Consider the following 18,509-nt stretch of genomic DNA (forward strand, 5'->3'; position numbering starts at 1 on the left):
TCTACCAGCTTAGACCTGAAAGAGATGGACATCAAAGGATCCCTTCACATCAGGTATCATGGCACACTCAGACACTCACAAGGTGAATATGGCCTGAATATTAGAAAGGAGAAGCCAAAGGCCATATGACAGCTAAGCCTTGCTCCACCCCTCTGCCTCTTTCACTTTGTACTATTTATAAGCCTGAGTTGACAGCTTGAACTATGGTCATGTTAGGCAGATATTTCCAGCCTTACATTTCTCTTATGCATTACAGAACCTCCCCACCATGTCTTGTGAGGTGGAAAACATGTATTCCAGAATTACTTAGTTCCCTAGTTTGGATTTTTGCATGAGTAGACCTGAGACAGGAGTCAGGGTCTTCTTTTTTTTGACAGAAGCCAAGTAATAATAAATCAAGAATGACTATTAAATAGATTTTTATCTCCACAAGTTCTTTGGATCAGATTGTTTCCTTCCCAGATCACAGCAGTGATGGAAAAATTTTTCCAAGTGGCAGGGGCAGACAGCTGAGGTAACTCCTAACATTTCATGGTGTTTGTGTCACTCTAAATAAAGAAAGAACAGTTAGGCTTTGCCTAAAACCATTTATGTTGGTGTATAGGCAATGGAACCAGTTTCATGTGCTTTTAATTGAGTTTAATAATTAGTTGCTATAGATAGTGCCTAAAATAGTGTATACAGTGTAAACAACAAATTTAATACAGAACATTTTACATCGAAGAAGTAAATGTGCTTCCTTTCAAGGGTTCATTTTTTTTGTTGATATGGTTTTTATCTGTGTGGTCAGAAGCCAGAGCATCTCAAGCTCTTTTGGAGAAATTCAAATTATCCATGCAAGAAGGAAAGCAGCTTATTAATCATTATCCAAAAGTAACTGAGCCATTCACAGATCATCTTTTCAGACACTGTGCTGTCCCTTTTGCTGTGTGACCATGGCCAGCTCTTTCTTGTTTTGGATGCATGCCCTTTGTATTTCTTTTTTTCTTTATAAAGGTTTCTGCATGTTAGATCAACCTTCTTTTACATAATCTTTACTCTTTTTTTTCTTTCTTTTTCTCAGTTCACCAAATTTTTGTGTTGGTTTCCTCTGGTCTTCTGTAAAACTTAAATTTTGATGTTCACAGAGTTAGGAGTTTGAGAATTTTTTGGATAATACTACAGCTATAGGAACTCATGTAAAAAAGTGTAATACTGTATAGAAGTAGAAGTGATTTTCATTTAGTTTTCTAAAAAATATGGCACTTCCAACTCACACGTGGAACTCACAAGCTCCAAAATGTATGTGTCCAAGTATTCTGGAGTGATTGCCATTGAACTTTCCTCATCTTCTGGCTTTCTTTTCGCTGGTGATAATGTATTGGCATTTGGACAGATCTCGTACATATTTCAGGAGTCACAGGTATTGAGCTTTAAGCTTTAAATCTTGGTGAATTATCCACTGTAAGTCTTGGGTGACATTGCTGCACTTGTCTTCTCCTTCCCCATTTTGAGTAGCTTGCTAACAAATCTAGACTTCTTGTTGGGGTTACGGTAAGAGAAATGCCACAGCACTGTGCTGCAGTCTTGCTGCCACTCTCCCATTGCTGCTTGCAGGGTTTCTGCTGGTGAGCCACTCATGCTGTGATTTTGGTGAAAGGAACACATTTCTCAGAGCTTGCCAGTTTCACAGCCACTGATCATGTCCCTGGCTATCAGTCTTCTTTCTAACTAATCTTGATATTTCTGTATGCGGAATTTTGCATGGCAACATAATATAAACCAGGGAGTACAGTGCTGGCCCTGGCTTGGATGGCTGGCAGGATAAATCCATTTTATGCAGGGTTAACTGCACTGCAACTTGTTCCAGCTTTACTGAGAGAGACAGATGCAGGTGATTACATCATGTCTCCAATCACTAAACCACATTACCTATTTAATATAGCTCAGTGACTGCAGTTTTCCTTTGTGCCTGTTCCTGGGTTGGTTACACCAACTTAATGCAACTGTACTCATGTGCAGTTACCTGACTGCACATTGAGGGAAACTTTATAAACCAGCTCAGGTAGGACAGGGACCCAAGGCCTGCAACAACCTGCAACACCCCTGATTCTCACAAACAAGACTCTGGAAGACTGTGGGTGCTGCAGCATGTGTCCAGGGCTGTCATCAGTGTAGTCTGGAGGGAGAAGTCCCAGCCAGAGGCACCTTCACTGACTACGGGAGTAAAGCTCCAGGTTTAATAACAGCTGAAAAAGCTTCTTGGCTGAAGGAGCCCCACCCTCCCCATCATCCTAAGAAGGGCTGATGGCCTCTGCTGGCAATGCCATTTGGGCCAGCTCTGTGTCTCTGCAGCACAGCTGCACCCAAGTCAGCTGGAAAACAGTGCCCTGAGGTCTGCACAGTGCTGGATGCTCAAGGGCAGACCTGGCCAAACAGAGCCTAGGACTGCTTCTGGAAGCATCTGAGGGTAGCCCACAGAAGCCACCCTATCTGAGCAGTGAAGGGCACTATCCAGCTGAATGTCAGAGCTTCCAAAATGCTCAACAAATTCAGAACATTACTGGAATAAGAACAGCATCTGTTGGAACTTCAACCAGTGTAAAATTACATGCTCCTAATCCTTCTCCCCCACAGCACGCAATGAGTTCCACATCGAGTCAGAAAAACAGCCCAACTCGGGGCTCCAGAGATGCACTATTGCACAACTATCCCCACTGTGGAGGTTTCTCACTCCTCCCTGAATCAGCTGGTGCTGACCACTATCCAGCACAGAAGCCATGCTCCCCAATGTGCTGTCGGAACACAACAGTGCTCAGCCATGGGAACTGCTCTTTTCTAGCCTAATCCTCTGTTCAGACAGGCTAGAATTGTTGGAGCTCTTTATTGTAGAAAGGAGGTGATATTTGAAGAGATGTGCTCCATACACTGCTCCTGTACTTTGTGGCCATGTTCTGCCTCCCGGGTGATAAGCAGCAGCTACTGACATGGAGAAGTAACCCTTGAAAGGAGTTACATGGATTTTAGTTGTATTTAATACAGTTTCCCAGACAGTAATTACAGATAAATTATAAGAAGCAGTCAGAAAACTGAGTGAGCCACTTTTCCAGCAGAAGTTTTGTGGGTCAGCATCAGGCTACAGAAGCCCCTCCCAGCTGACCCATAGAGAAGCTGTCCTGGGGTGACTGTATGGTACTGTATTCCCTATTGTCTGACCTATGCCAAACAGGAATCCTGTGCCTTCCTGTGTCTTTAAGCTGTTTCTCAGGAGAGGGGGGAGAGAAGCCAGGCGAATTTTTCACAGCGGTTTGTGCTCGAGGACACACACTCTCCTGCATTCCTGCTGCTACAGAGCCGAGGGAAGCACCTTCCTGCTTTTCTCCTCAGCTCTCGGCTCTCTGTAGCAGGGAAGAGAGTGGCATTCTCTTGTTTTTTAGCTAGCTTCTTGTTCGTTAGCTAAAGCATGGAGTTTCCTGGGACTTTGGCTTCTTTTCTTTCTCTTCTGGACTGTCTAGCAGCACCAGAACATCACCAGGAGGCTCTGCACCACGGCCCAGAGGGGCCCATGCCAAACCCCAGCTCTGGAGACGGGAGAGCCGCACCTACCAAGGATTCTGAATCTTCCTAGGTCTTCTCCACAGTGAGAGGTTTTATTATTTAACATTATTCATTCTTTTTTCTGTGCCTGCATGCACTTTGCTTGTTAAATAAATAGGGATTTTTTTTTCACTTTCCTCTGAAGAATTTCTTTCTGAACCCGGTGGGGGAGGAGCTGCAGAAATCTGCCTTCTATTCGAGGATATGTTCATTTCAGACCTTCCTCCAAATTTGTCTCAAACCAAGACAGAAGCTCTCAGAAATGATCCCATCTGTGGATTCAAAATGCTGGGCTACAGACTTGGCCAAAAAGCCTACTCCTGCAGTCTGTCTCTCTATAGAAGCAAAAGTGCTGAAGGAGTCATATGTTCTCTGGACAGAGACTGGCTTATTTATAGCAAACTATCCCTTGGCCACAGCAGCACCCTCCTCCCGAAGTCCTGTCATTGCTTTTATAGCTGCATTTCTACTACATCTGTAGCATGCAATGGGCAGGCTCAGGCATTCCTCTACCCAGCCCTCGGCTGCATTTTCATGTTGTTGTTTCATTTAGAATGATGCCCAGCAAGCACCATCCAGCAAAACTGATCTGCTAGTGCTGACCTCATATAGGATGTGCGCTCTGGGTCGATGCACCTATTTGAGTTGGGGAAAAAAATAATCTGAACACTTTTTGGATTTTTTAAATGGCAGATGCTATCTGTCAGCCCTCACCCACCTCAGTAAAGCTTCACCCAGTATGCAATAAATGAGGGACTCTAGCAGATCATCTTCTGCAATGCTTCTGCAATTTCTGTACTGTATTGTAGGGCCCCAGAAACATAAAACACTTCCCAAAGCATTAACTTGGCCCATTCAACTCAGCAAACTCCAAGACCATTCAATTTTAAGTTACTCAAAATTCCCCTAAGAGGGAATTAGAGGAAGAAAGAGAGAAAGACAGAAAAGATATAGAAAAGGACAAACATAGCTACCACTCCTGGTTCCTGCAGTGTTCAGCAGATAGAAAGTACAGAACGAGGTAGGGTCAAGACATGTCCTTGCTGCATGTCCTCATTTAAATACCTGTTGGCTTTCCTGGGCCCTTCCCCCAGGTGGGATTTCTGGTCATTTTAGCAGCCAGATTAGGGGCTCCATAGATGAGTGTATTGCCTCTGGTGTGCCAGGGATTGGCACCCACTGCCAGGCTGGGATACAGGCTCGAGGAATAGGGTGTGCAGAGCAGAGCATTGCCTCGCCAGGGCAAGGCCCAACCTGCCCTTTCCCCTCACACAGGCACCCAAAATGTTTCAAACCAGCAATACTTCCAGCCTCTCACATAATTCAGAGAATGTCACAGGCTGTGCACCTTAATTTGTATTAATGTTTGTGCCCTGAACATTTTGCTTTAGCCCATAGTACTTACATTACCTCCAGGAACACTATGTTGCACTGGACTGCAGTGTCCTGGTATTGCTGAGCTTCACTGACTGTGGTAATATTTATGTCCTGTGCCTGTCAGTGTGTTAAGGAATGAAGCTAAATAAATACTGTAAAGCTTGCAAACCCACCCTGATTATTTTTGTGCCATTCTTTTCATTTCTGTAACTAGTTGTTAGGTTTGCACTCGGATCAGCCTGTACTGTAAGATGAGGGATCTCCTATCATTGAGATTTCCACTACTCTTTCTATGATTTGGATAGGGCTTTTAAAAAGGGATACTTCTACAAAGAAATACATGATGTTTGACCTTCTAAATTTGCAGCATTGAAGTGGGAGATACAGAGCCTTCTCTTTTCCTGGACTGGGAACCAGAAGCCTGCATGGGCTGAGGCCAAATGGGCCAGCCCAGGAATGGTGGAGTTGAGACCCCCTGGTTTCTGCAGCTCTGAGTAGATCCCCTGGTGTCTAATAACATCCATACGCCAAATGAGACTTGTGGTTGGGGGCTGCATGCAGGACACCTGTTCCTTGTGTGGCTTCTTTGAATGAGATGTTACACAGTGGCCTTCCCTGCACTGGGAAAATTAATGGGTCCCTGGCCTCCTCCACTGTCTCTTTTAAAGACACATGTGAGAACTTCCATCCCAAAGCTGCTTAAAGCTGGCCAAAGTATCCAAATGTTCATGGTAAAGTAGGAAAGGAAGGAAGGAAGGAATTCGGAAGGAAGGAATTCGGAAGGAAGGAAGGAAGGAAGGAAGGAAGGAAGGAAGGAAGGAAGGAAGGAAGGAAGGAAGGGAGGGAGGAAGGGAGAGAGGAACTACAGCACTACAGCACTGCTGCCTCTGCCACCCACACACACATATTTTGCAAATGAGCCATCAAAGGGCTCCTGGATGAGAGTGGGACTATGCCAGGAGGGCTCTCAAGGCCTGTGGTTAGGGCAGTCACTCAAGGAAAGGGAGTCTGCCAGGGGTGGCTGCTGTGTGTTCTGCAACCCAGCCTGCCCACTAGGCCAGCTGGACCCTGGTGGATCTCCCAGTGATCCTGGTGCCTCTCTCACATTGTCTGTGGCCATCACCTCTCTGGGAAGCCCCAGCAACAAGTGGCAAATGGCTCAGGGCCTTGTGTCTGTACGTGGGTGGCAGGGGGAGAAGAGCCACTGCTGTACAGTGTGCTGTACACACGCCCTGTCACACCTGGGTCCACTTCAAATTCAAGGCTCACCTCGTCTTTCTGGGGTGGTGTCAGGCCTTAAGCAGGTTGTCTGCTCAGGGGAGTGTTACCCTTGTGCCTCTAAATGAACACTAAATATTTACAAATTTTAACAAGTTTGTCCTGTGTTTTCTGATACTGCTCTCCACACACTGCTCTGATTTCAGTTTGCACAGTGACTGCCAAGGAAAAGTAGAATATTTTTTGTCCATTTCAGTATTAGCTTGTTTTTAATCCTCATAAACTGTCAGTGTAACTTTCACACTGAGTACTGTTTGTGTACTTATAACTACATCTTGGAACAGGGGAGACTCAGATTTTTTCCTATTTTTTTCAGTTTTGATGCTGACTAATCTGACCCTGCAGCAAAAAACCACTAAGGAATAACTACTATCTTGCTAACTAATCTCTCTCATTTTATATATGTGCCCCCTAAGAGTTAAATAAATATGTCTATAAATACAGTCCATGAAAGCTCACCCAGGGGTCAATATGCTTCATACCAAAAGCAACTTCAATTCATACTAATACAGTAAGATTTTCTGAAGAATATTGTTGGATCAGGGACAAAGTACTCAATAACTTGAAGGATCACACTGCTGAAGAGTCTGGGTGACCATTCCAAAGCTCTTACCCAAGGATTCCTACTAAAATGCATGGAGACTAGGATACCAGTCACACTAATATTGAAGGTTGTGCCCTACATATGTTTTGCTTTTTTGGGCAACTGTTTCCAACGATAATTGTTTTGTTTTGTTTTGTTTAATCCAGATTAGAAACCTGTATTTTGATACAGAGAATGATTTTGATTTTGCTGAGTCTCTTCTTCTAGCTGAAATACAGACCCACTGACAAAGAATTAAATTGATTAAATAAGAAAGAGCAATCTAATGCAAAGAGCCAGCAGAAGGAAATACTGGTTCACACAACATACTATTAACCTGTAGAAATTGTTGCCATAAAATGGAATTAAACCCAAAAGCAAACATCAAAGCACAGATTGAAGGGCATTTCTGAAAGATTTTGAAAGCATTTTAGAAAGGCTCTAAAACCCCCTGTTCAAGATTAAACCGATAATTCATTATTAGGGGTAAACAAAAGACAACAAGGTGAAGATTGTCCCCATCCATAATCCCCCTTACCCTTTTCAGCAGCATCCAAGGCTAGACACAGTAAAAGCCAGAATAGAGTCAGACAGACTAGGCATAGAACTGGGAATGGCATTAGTATATTTATCTTCCCTTGTAAAAACAAAAATAAAGAAATTCTTGCAGAATTGATCTTTAAAGGTCTTTCTACCTTTCTGGTGCTTTTTCAATTCAGGGGAAAAAAAAGTTTATTGACACAAGGAAAGCTGTAAACTCTGCAGCCGTAACTTTCACCCAGGTTTGAGGGGACTTCAGCTTCCCCACAGCTTTCAGTTTTAATGTCTCAGTCTCATATTAGAAATACAGTGCAAATAAAAAACTGACACATACCCCCAAATGACATTTTAAAATTATTTTAAAATGAGAAATAAATTATATTGCTATTTTTAAGTGTTGTTGACTGTATTGACTGTGAAAATTTATTCTGAAGAGCTTCTAGAATAATCAAAATAACAACTCCAGCTGTTTTTAAGATACACTTCCTGTGAAGAAGGCAACTTACAAATTCCAAGGACTCAATTTTTCAAATTTCTTGACAGAATTTTTATTTTTATTGCAATATTGCCTGGACTTCACAATCTAGCACCGAGTCTTCACCCCCTCTATTGTGCAAACACATGTGACAGTATTTTGAAAATGTCTGTCTCTAGAAAACCACTGAGGAAGCCTCACAGACAGAGAAGAACACAGAGGGAACAATTGCAAAGATTTATTTAGCGCTTTCTGTGCTTGGCACTTAGAAACAGAGTTCCGTCCATAGGGCAAATCTTTATACAGCTTTTTCTTCATACATATTTTACATACCATTTTTATTGCCCTCTTTTATATTCATAATATTGAATACCCCACTAGGCATATAAATACATTTATCTACAACACCTCACAACAACTCTCAATAATATCTGTATTCTGTTACTTGGTATTTGCATTTTCACACAACTTAAATGCATAGCTTGCACCAAGCTACAATTGTTTTCTTATTTTTAAAGGATTTGAAGAGAAAAAAGGAAAAAAAAGAACAAGGAAAAAAAAAAAACAGAAAATAAAGATGTTAAAAGGTAATGATCTATTTGGTTAAACAGAGACCATGTGGCAGGTGGAAGGTTGGCAAATACTCAACCTCACTGTGTCTGAAATGCTAATGGTTTTCTACGGCAACTCTCGCATGCAAGGTCAGCTGCACTCCTGTAGAGCTCTCTTTTTTCATTGCTCTTCCCCATGTGCTCAGTCTGGACAGTTTCTTCCCACTGGGATGAGTGCTGTGGGACACACACATTCCCGACCAAGGCTGTCATCCGTTCGGTTTCACTGCATTACTTCCAGTCAAGTCGACAGGAGCTGAGCCCCCTCCCCCCATTCATCTTTCCAAAGTTCCCTCCCCATTTCTGTCTGAGGCTCATTAGTGAGCTAAAACTTTTCTCTCTCCTCTCACTCCCATCTCCATCTGCAGGTTGGATGCTGGTGAGCTCGACCTTCATAAAGCAACAGCCAGTTGGGCAGAGCCATGGTGAAAATGCAGAAACCTCTTTGGAAGAAGCTCTGGCCCAGCAGCGCCATTCCTGTGCTACAGTGGAAGAAGGCCACACAGGCCTTGCCGCTTGCAGAAATGGGCTGAGCCACTCCAGCAGTGAGGACAGTCTGGGAAGGGGGAGGGCTTTAGAGCCATGCACAGCGCAGCTTCAGAGGATGAAGCCCTGGGAGACTGCCCTTCTTCAGCACCTCTGGGAGACAGCACAGGGAATGGGTCCCTCCACGCCGAAAGCTCACACTGCTTAAAGTTAAAGCTTAAACAGTAAATTCAGCTGCTTCTCTCCAGCTTCTCATTAAAGTCATGCCCTCTTCTCTGCAATGTCCAGAAAAAGTAGATGCTCCATGCCAATCTGGAGGCCTTGGGCTACAACAAGCTGCCATGGCTGTCAGTCGAGGCTCTCCAGAAGGTTCTGGGGCACACACCTAGATGGCTTATGTTCTTTTTTATCATTACAATACTAGTTCCACTATAAGTTTGAAGGCAAAAGGGTACTGGGATGGGTTCACCCCTGGGAACAATGAAGGTCCGGCTGCCTTCAGTGCCAAGGAGAGGCATGGCTTGTTAGACCATGTGCACAGACATCTGTGAGGAGGAGCCCTGACCCGCTCCGTACTGTCTGTTGTCACAGGCGGCGGCCGTCTGCTGGTTGCTGGAGGGAGGGCTGATCATGTGCATGCCGTGATCCATCCCTGTGGAAAGGTATTGCCTCTCTCCAAAGGCCCCACTGGATGGGGAAGAGCAGAGTAAAGTGCTTTGGGAGGTGGTGAGTTTCTCTGGGCTTGCCGCCAGCCTGGGGGAAGCAGGGAAATTGTATCCATAAAGATTGTAGGGATTGTGCAGGGAGAAGGCGTTGTAGGAGCTCTGCTGCATGTGGCCACCACCAAACATGTGTGAAGAGGAGGAGGTGGAGGCAGGGTTGCCTGCTTGCATGACATACTGAAACTGGGAGCGGGGGAAAGATCCCAGCTGGCCACTGTATGCCTCCATCTTGCTGTTGCTGGGCAGGGAGGAAGGAGCCGGCCTTCCTGAGATCAAGGAGGGAGTCCTCTGAGGCATGAAGGTTTCGGAGGGCTGCGAGGCAGAGGCAGTGCTGCTCTGCAGCCGGTTGTAGCCCCCATCGCTCAGCCCTGGGTAGCTCTGCAGTGCTGCCATGTTGCTTCTGGCACACGGAGGATAATCAGACAGGTTGAGGTTGCAAAGCTGACTCTCCCGGCAGCCAACATTGAAAGTGTTGGGGGCCAGATGGAAGGCTGGAGGAGAGCAGGATGGAGAGAGAAGGTGAGAAGAAGCGGATGGTGATGGGGTCCCTGTGCTGGAGGTGGTCGGGGAGGTCCCTGTGCTGCCTCCTGCAAAACAAAACACATGGGAGGATGTTCAGCACCCAGAACCACATCTGCATAATGAGATGGTCTCACTGAAAAACAGCTTAGTTTAATAAAGAGGCAAGGGTGGTAAAATGGCCGCTGGAAAACTCAGCCTTTCTTGGCAAGGGCCCTCACTTTATTAATAGCATCCCTTGGTCTTTCTTTCTTTTTTTTTTCCTTACGACTTTGTTTTTCAACAGAAGTTTTATTCCTTTTTAAAATGGGAGAGGGAAGCAAGCCTGCCACAGAGTAACCCAAGGCATTGGGAAAAGCTGCAAGGAAGCACTGCTCCATGAGTCAAGAGATCTGCCATTTCCAGGCATCTTTGCCTAGTCCTTTTTTAGGGGAAAAAAGGTAGTTTCTCCTCTTCCTGGTCTGCAGGAAGACCACCAGTCAGTGAACTGTATGGTCCCACCGCAAACATGCTTTATCATCTGCTCAGGGGCTCGTGGTGGGAAGTGGCTGAGAGCATGTTGGACTTATGCACCATTCAGCATTTTTTGTCAGCTGGCTCACGGTGCCGCGGGGCTGATTCAAGCCAGAAGTAACGCTAAAGTGAAGGGACACAGTTTCAAGCTGTATCCTGCTCCAGAGAGTGCAGAAAGGGGATGTGTCAGGATTTTCAATCCTGTGCTTAAAATTTAAAAGGGATTCCATATGTTGTACCACTGGTGTTAACAAAATACTGATATATGCATGTCAGTAGTATCAATGCATTATACAGTATTTATCCTATGAATGATGGAATTGACCGTTCTTCACAGCAGGGATGCTCACATGTTCTGACCTGGGAAAATAATACTGTGTAATACTACCAAGAATGGTAGCAAACTGAAAGTAAGTGATATGAAGAAGATGATGGCACAATTTTGAGCTTGAGATTATTTATAGGCAACAGTCTGAATCAGAGGAAGCTTCCTTGAACAACCAGGAAAATCAGTTTTGTACATAAGGGAATTCAGTGTTCTGATGTGAAATCTTTTATTTTCATTTGATTATTCTCTTTGTATGAGATTCCCTTTCTTCATTAGGGCAACCTACACTCGAGACTCTTGTAAAAGGATGGAAGAAGTGCTGGTGAAGAAATTTGACCAGGGAATAAACAGACCCAGAGGAACTGGGAGGCAGCATTTCCAACAAGGTAGAAGATTACACATGAGAAGCAAAGGGACTTGAAAAGATGGTGTTAGAGTGGGCAGGTGAAATTCACCAAGGCAGAGATTGCACACTGAGAATCAAAAACAAGGGACAGCTTTTTCTTGTATCGCCTTATGGACAAAAATCCAGCAGGATTTTGAGGTCAGTCTAGGTCAGCTGCAAAAAAACTGGAGGAACTTAATGAAGTGTTGCGTGATGAAAAGAGAATAGGTGATGCTAGTGGTTAGGAGATGCACTAGGAAAACAGGTTCTGTGTCAGTATATGGTGGTGAGAATGAAAGTGAGATTATATCTGACTCTTTCTGACACATCTAGGATGAAACAGAATGGGCAGTGAAAATGTAACCTTGAGACATTAATAATATTTGTGATTTTTTAATTAAAAATTTTTTTGAACCCAGATTCCAAAAAAAAGAAGAAAAGCAGCATTGGGTAAGCATAGCCAGAAGTGATTGCTGTTTACCTAGGCAACACTAACAAAAGGCAAATTTCTATGTTGCTAAGTCAAAGCAGTCATTCCCATTACCAGCCATGGGGAGGAATGCTTATCAGTTATTGCTGAGCCACTGACTCTTTTTGTCACTCATTCAGAAGCATAAAAGAGAAACATTGCATCAAATCTCCATTAAAGTAAATGAGAGAAATTGAATTTCAAATGCCGTCATGGACCCTCTGCATTCACTTCTCAACAATACTGAAATGCTCAAACTTGCTCACATATTTTATCTCCAGAGTTCAAAGGCTTGCTGCGTAAATTTCTAATTTAGCATTTATTTTAAAGGCTACACTTCTCTGGTTCATTTAAGGCCTCTGATAGACAACCTCAGGCTGTTTTGGCTGTGGTAAGTTAAGATGGTACCTTCTCCAGCCTTTCCCCCTGTCTCTCTTTTACAGGTTGTCAATACTGCAGTAGGGTCAGCAGAAGGGAAGGTCAGCCTCTACACGAGTAGCTCAATTGCAGCCTGTTTTAGTTGAAATTGCTGATAAAGGTGAGATTGAACTGAGGTACACAACTACAGACACCCATTTTTCTGTTAGCCCTTGATAGAGAGAGCACAACATGTAATGGGGAGGGCAGGCAGACAGGTGAATTCATGTATCATCTTCTAGTTATCCAAGCCCAAAATATGGAGGTCAAATAACCACAAAACAAATATAGCACAAAGTGAGATGTATTTAACCCACAGGAAACCTGCTTTTGACTCTTTACACCATACATTTAATGAACAAACTGCAGAAAGTGACTCACTTGCTGACAGTGTCTGGAGAAAAAGTAAAAATGGGTATGTATATATGTATGAGTATTTAATGATCTGCTTGAAATAAAATATGTAGAATAAATTATTAAATGCAGTGTCTTCATTTCAGTCTTCCTTTACCCCATAGTTAACCTTTAAAAACTCAGGAGGAGAAAAGTGCACACACCAGTTACCTCAATCATAAGAGGCTTTGGCTACACAGAGTAAAAGTAGAGATTGCATATTAGCAATTTCAAGGATTCCTTAATGGTTCCAACACTGAGAATTGCACATTTCAGGTCACCCCCAAAGAGGGTCTGAGTGATTCTGCTTTGAATAATCCCTATTTGCAGGCCAACAGGAAAACCCTGAAGTGACAACACAGAAGTGAGGAAACAAAGTAAAAAAGATTTTTCTTTTTCTCTGTTAACTTCAAAATGATGAGGAGGTAAGAGACCCATCAATGGGAGCAAATGGCAAACTTGACAATTATCTTCCAAGAATGCTTTGCTACTAACACCAATCACAAGCACAGGACACACCACACTTTTGCTGCAACAGAGCCTATTGCAGAAGCAGGAAGTTCCTGATCATTTGCAAAACAGTCTTTACACCTTTAAGTGGAACAGGAAATAGTACAAAGCAAGGCCTGTCTCAGCTCATCCTCTTTGGACCAGCTCCGCTCTGCTCTGAAGGATATTTCTTAGCCATCTTTGCTAGCAGCCCTAAGTATGGGCCATACACAGCTTGGACTTACGTGAAGTTGTAACTTGGTGTGTAGCTGTTACAAAGTCAGCCAAGTACCCCTAGAGATGGCAGCAAGCCCAGCAAATATATCCACACCATACCACAGTCTTGGATACACAGATGTGTGTGTCATTTTAATGGAAGGCATGGATACAAACCAATCTAGTTAAACTGATACACAGAACTATGTTTAGGTCTGGTTTAAGTCAACTGAAACCACATTTAAGCAAGAATAAAATGAATCCCTCAATAATTCTCCTCTGTTCCTTTTCTCTACCCACTGTTTCCTGTGGGAATAGTTGCCAACACCAAAAGCATTTACCAGTAATGTCACAGTATCTCTCACCTCTTATCATGATTCCAGAGTGATTAATTACTATTTTGACTGGCCTCCAGAAGATCATTTTTTGGCTATGCAGACATTGGTCCCACCTATGTGTGGTGATCAGGTCACATTCGTATAAAATAGACGGTTCAGAACTTCAAAGGCCCCTCCTTTGTGTCTGAACCCTGCCCCACATGGCAGGAGAAAGTGTCTGTCCTCACAGTGTCCTGCTATTCTGTCCAGGGTTTAGCCAAGCAATGCTGTCAACCTGAAAGGAGCTTGTTCTCTGGGCATACAAGTGATAACTAAGTTGACCTTATCAAAAGGACAGAAGCATTTTCAATGAGGGGAACTGGAGAATGATCAAGTGCAAGAGAAGTCAAAATTTGCAAACTGGGTCTGAGAAGTACGGAAAAAGAAGAAGGAAATCATGGTGGAAGACAGGGAGACCATGTGGAGAGGGTGGGATGTAAAGGCAAACCTTCCTCTTCTTGCCAGCGTTTCCTCTTGTGACACCGAATAGAAATGCTGTCTGTGCACCAGTGTCAGATACAGGCCCACAAGGCTTAGGGAAGAAACTCCAGCTTTTCCTCTGGGTATCAACAAGAACTGCCATTAAAATATCATCTGAAGTAGCTTACGACTGGTATTTCCTTCCTGTCTCATGTGTCCATCCAAGCCTCAGTAATGGTGCTGTCTTCCTGTATGTTCTCAATAAACCCTTGCTTTTGCTTTAACCTAGACTGAGCTTGTGTTATGGACAATTTCAGGGCAAACTGCAGCCCAAACATCCATAGTCATACATGCCTTAAATGTGCCTTAAAATGAGGGGTTTGGAGTATTCTTGAAGCATTCAGCATGACAGGGCATCTGAAGTGCTACAGGGACCTCTTCCACAGAAGGCAGGTCACGTAGAGAACTTCTAACACTGCAGTGTAGATGGAAAACACATCTTCCAGCAGCCAGCATTAGCCAAAGGAGCTTTCTGGCAACAGCAAGATAGTGGGGAGAGCGTCAGTGCCAAGGGAGTCTGAAGGAATTGTGCATGGAAAATTTTCTGGGATCTCTTTTACGAATGACACCATACTATTCACTTGACCCACAACTTATCCCAACCTCCTTTATCTGAAAGGTGCACATAAATCAAACTTTGGACTCCACTGCAGCATATTTTCCTTGCCAATGTTTCCAGGCATCGGATGCTACCATCACCTGCAGTGCCTCCATACAAACCTTTCGGTCCCTGAAGTCCTTGCTTAGTGCAGAGCTGCTGTCAGCACAAGTTACCTGAACATGAATGCCATACCCTGTGCAATGGCAGGATCTCATCAGACAGACAAAAACTCTAGAGCAGTCTGGGCACTTGGTCACAACCTGCAGTTCTCAGCATGGCTGGTCTCAGACAGGGATGGCCTGGTATTCATTGTCACATTGCAAAGAGATGTGGCTGCGTGTCCTCAGAGCTTGTGCCTTACTTTCTAACAAGGATGGGAGCAGCAAGGTGGTTTGTCTTAAGATTTTACATTTTGATGGGTCAGGCAGCACAAAGTTATTCTTTGAGTGCAAGTGCTTTTTAGAGAGCTTAGCCCACACCCACCTACAAGCTAGTTTATCTTGTGGCCAGACACGAACTGCAGGGTCAGCATGGCCAGTCCACAGCCTGGAGGCTGTGCTGAGCCCACAGGACAGTGTCCAGCCCACAGCCTCAGCCAAGCCATCTCCTTCCACCTCCATATGTGAACAGGACTAACTCAAAAGCCAGATGCTTGCATTGATAGGTGCACAACCTCACCTATCCACCTCCTGGAGGAGCCACAGCCCCTCCTCTGACACCTGCCTGAGATGTTGGCATCTTCATCATGTGATAGGCAGGTGTCCAAGCACCTGAAGGTGCAGGAGAAAGGGACTGTGGCCTCTAGTCATTCACCTGGCTCATAGCTCTCCTCCTGGCACTTAACTTGAGTAAATAAGCCCTCCTGAGAGGCAGTTTATATTCACTTGGGCACAGAGCCATGATAATGCAACTCTCCAGCTTTCCAAATGGAGCTGGCCAGGAGCTGGCATGTGTCTGGCCAGAAAGGAGCACAGAGGAGCCTGTCCGTGCAGATGTACTCCAAGGCATTTTTGAAAAGTCTGGGTTTTGTGAGGATTCTACAGTCTTGAATGCATATGTACAGGGTCTTTCTAAAGCACAGGAAAGAGCAACTCTTCCCAGTGTTTTGCAGTGTTTTATCCTCGGACACAACAGTAAATAAATGTAATGGCATGCATGCAGGAAAACAAATTTGAACAAAAAGGTAAATCCCATTCCTATTCTGTTCACTTGCACACACATGCACAGTAAGTATGGCACACGAAATTTACTCTCTGCCTTCCTTCACCCTTGGCTGCAGAGCAAAAATTAAATTTGTTAATTGCCCAAGGATGGGAACCTGAGGGAGTAATGAGGTCAGGAGGGAGGGTTTGTGCAGATTGCCTGACTGATAGATTACGAGGCCAGAGTGTGCCACTGTAATTATCTGATCTCATGTCCTTTTGGAGCCAGGCATAGCACAAACCTGGATCCATTTCTGCTTCAAGCAGCACATGCCTCAGTCCTGCTTGATGCCTACAGACATCTAAATGCCACAATATCAGGTGTCACTCCTGCTCTTACCTATCATGGCAACGTTTTCCTTGCAAGTATAATTGGCAGCTCAAGGTCTCTGCTCCCATTCCTAGCTTTCCAAAACTCAAACCTAAAACCTTCAGAAGGACTAAAAGATTCTTCATCACCATTGCTACTCCTCTGAGTTCCCTCTTTACCTCCTTGGAAACTAAATGTCTTTGATGCCTGTTGTCTTCTCACCAAGAAAGAGCAGGGCCACTTGGTCTGTGACATGCTGGACCCTCTCTCTTCAATCCTTCCCTGTTTTTAGGAATGAAAACTTCCCACTTTTGTGGGAATGAGAGCCATTTCTGTCTTCACGGAGTGTAGCTGCCTTTTTTTCTCTCTAGAGCCCTTGGCCAATTATCAAATTATGAATCCACTGGTAAAATCTTTAAAAGGCCCAGATGAGACTCAGAACCTACTGTGTGCCAAGTTGCTGGGTTGTAGAGGAAACATAAAGAGTGCTTTGTAGTTCTTTGGGATACAGCTCACAGAGCACATAAAAAAAAAAAAAAAGATAATTACAGCAATAGGTTTAATGGGGAAAGTATGTACTGTATGGCACAAAAGTGAGGAATGAAAGGAAATTTTGGTTAAGGTTAGCAAATTACAGAGAAGAACTTTTTTAATACGTTTGCCTCAAATTACAAGAATCACTGGAATTAATGGTAGATCTAGAACAGCTCACAAAAATACTTTACTTCCCTTTACCTCTTACAAATTTCTGCAATGCAAACTGAGCAGTCAGAAAGTTAGAGATAAAACTTGCCTCGGTCACCCTCAAAGATAAAATATTTTCAAGACATAATGGTAAAAAGCAACCCTTTTTTGTAATGTGGACAAAAAGTGCGATTCAGGACATGTGATTTCCATTCCCACCCATATCCAGAGCTGAGACAAGACAGCTGAGGAAAAACGTCAAAGTACTGTGGCAAATTCAAGGAACATGTAATTTTCTATTCATAACAAAATAATGTGCTGCTCTGAGGAAACTGTGCAAATCTTCAAAGTGTCATTGCCCACCTCCAGTTATTCATGTGAAATCTGATCACCACTCATCAGGTAACAGAGACTTAGGCTTCAATCACTAGAACTCAGGGTAAACACCTCTCCTGAGCAACAAAGCACTTCAGGCTCCTTTTAGGTCGTGAGGAAGTGGCACAGACTTTGACTTCCAGCTTCTTGTGTCACATCTGGGAGGGTATTTTAATTTTTCAGTGAAGCACCAAAAACGTCCCTTCTCTAAAGAAAAACTTTCTGCAGCTCAACCTAGAAGAAGCTGGAACAGCTTGTTCCCTGGTGCTTTGTTTAAATGAGGCAATCTACGAGCCATTTGAAGTATGCAGCAGAAACCAGCACTTGATCCCAATAACTCTGGCAACAACTGCTCTGTTTCCAATCTCCTCTTCAAGGTCAAAAGAATCAAGCAGATAATTGAGTCCACACCCAGCTATCTGACCTCTGCCAATAGCCTAGACTGTACACAATTGATTTAGAAAGGGAAGCAGCATCCAGATTATCCTGGTAGCATTGGTGACAGAACTGATGGCTGCCTTTGGGAGGCAAGGGGCCAATCAGATGAAGTTGTAGGTGGTTCAACCTCCCTTGGCATAAGCAGCTCCACTCCTTTGGGAGACACTAGTTTTGGGATCTAGGATCTCAGATAAAACCAAAAGGATCTTAATATTTATTTACTTCTTTCTGCCTGTGATGCCTTCAGATGAAATTCTGGAGGGCTCAGTCTTCCTTCTGCTTGACACCAGTACACACTTGTGTGTTCAGGATTTTGTTTTCATATGGGTGCAATCAGGGCAGCTCTCTGAGCACCACCCCCAGTATTATACCGAATGAGTTACAGGCAGTACAGACAAACTTTGGCAAGACAGAGGTGACGCTTGCCCAGAAAGGGTAATGTTTACTGACAGAGAAGCTGGAAAAGCAGCAACACCTCAGCTTGGGGTATCTGTCTTGCATCTGCTGATAGCCCATGCAGACTTAGGGTCTGTCTGGAAACATCGTTACTACAAGAAAACATTATTCCTTTCCAGCAGTAAATGAGATGCTTGAATCTCTTCCACACGGAGGAGAGGGAGCCTTTTGTGCGTATCCTTGTTGACACATTACTGTAGGGTTGAGAT

General features: G+C 44.0%; 1 protein-coding gene across 2 annotated transcripts in view; it reads right to left on the minus strand.

Annotated features, from left to right (window-relative positions):
* Window positions 1-7,877: 7,877 nt before the first annotated feature.
* The window catches only part of TBX15 (T-box 15), a 93,093-nt gene continuing 82,461 nt past the window's right edge, over window positions 7,878-18,509 (minus strand). For both annotated transcript variants that reach the window (XM_017731981.1, XM_008631794.2), the window contains exon 8: window positions 7,878-10,235. In XM_017731981.1, coding sequence (XP_017587470.1) covers window positions 9,451-10,235 — 785 coding nt within the window. In that variant the 3' untranslated portion in view covers window positions 7,878-9,450. The remainder of the gene's footprint in view (window positions 10,236-18,509) is intronic.

The sequence above is a fragment of the Corvus brachyrhynchos genome, unplaced genomic scaffold, assembly GCF_000691975.1.
Source record: "Corvus brachyrhynchos isolate BGI_N302 unplaced genomic scaffold, ASM69197v1 scaffold3, whole genome shotgun sequence".
NCBI lineage: Eukaryota > Metazoa > Chordata > Aves > Passeriformes > Corvidae > Corvus > Corvus brachyrhynchos.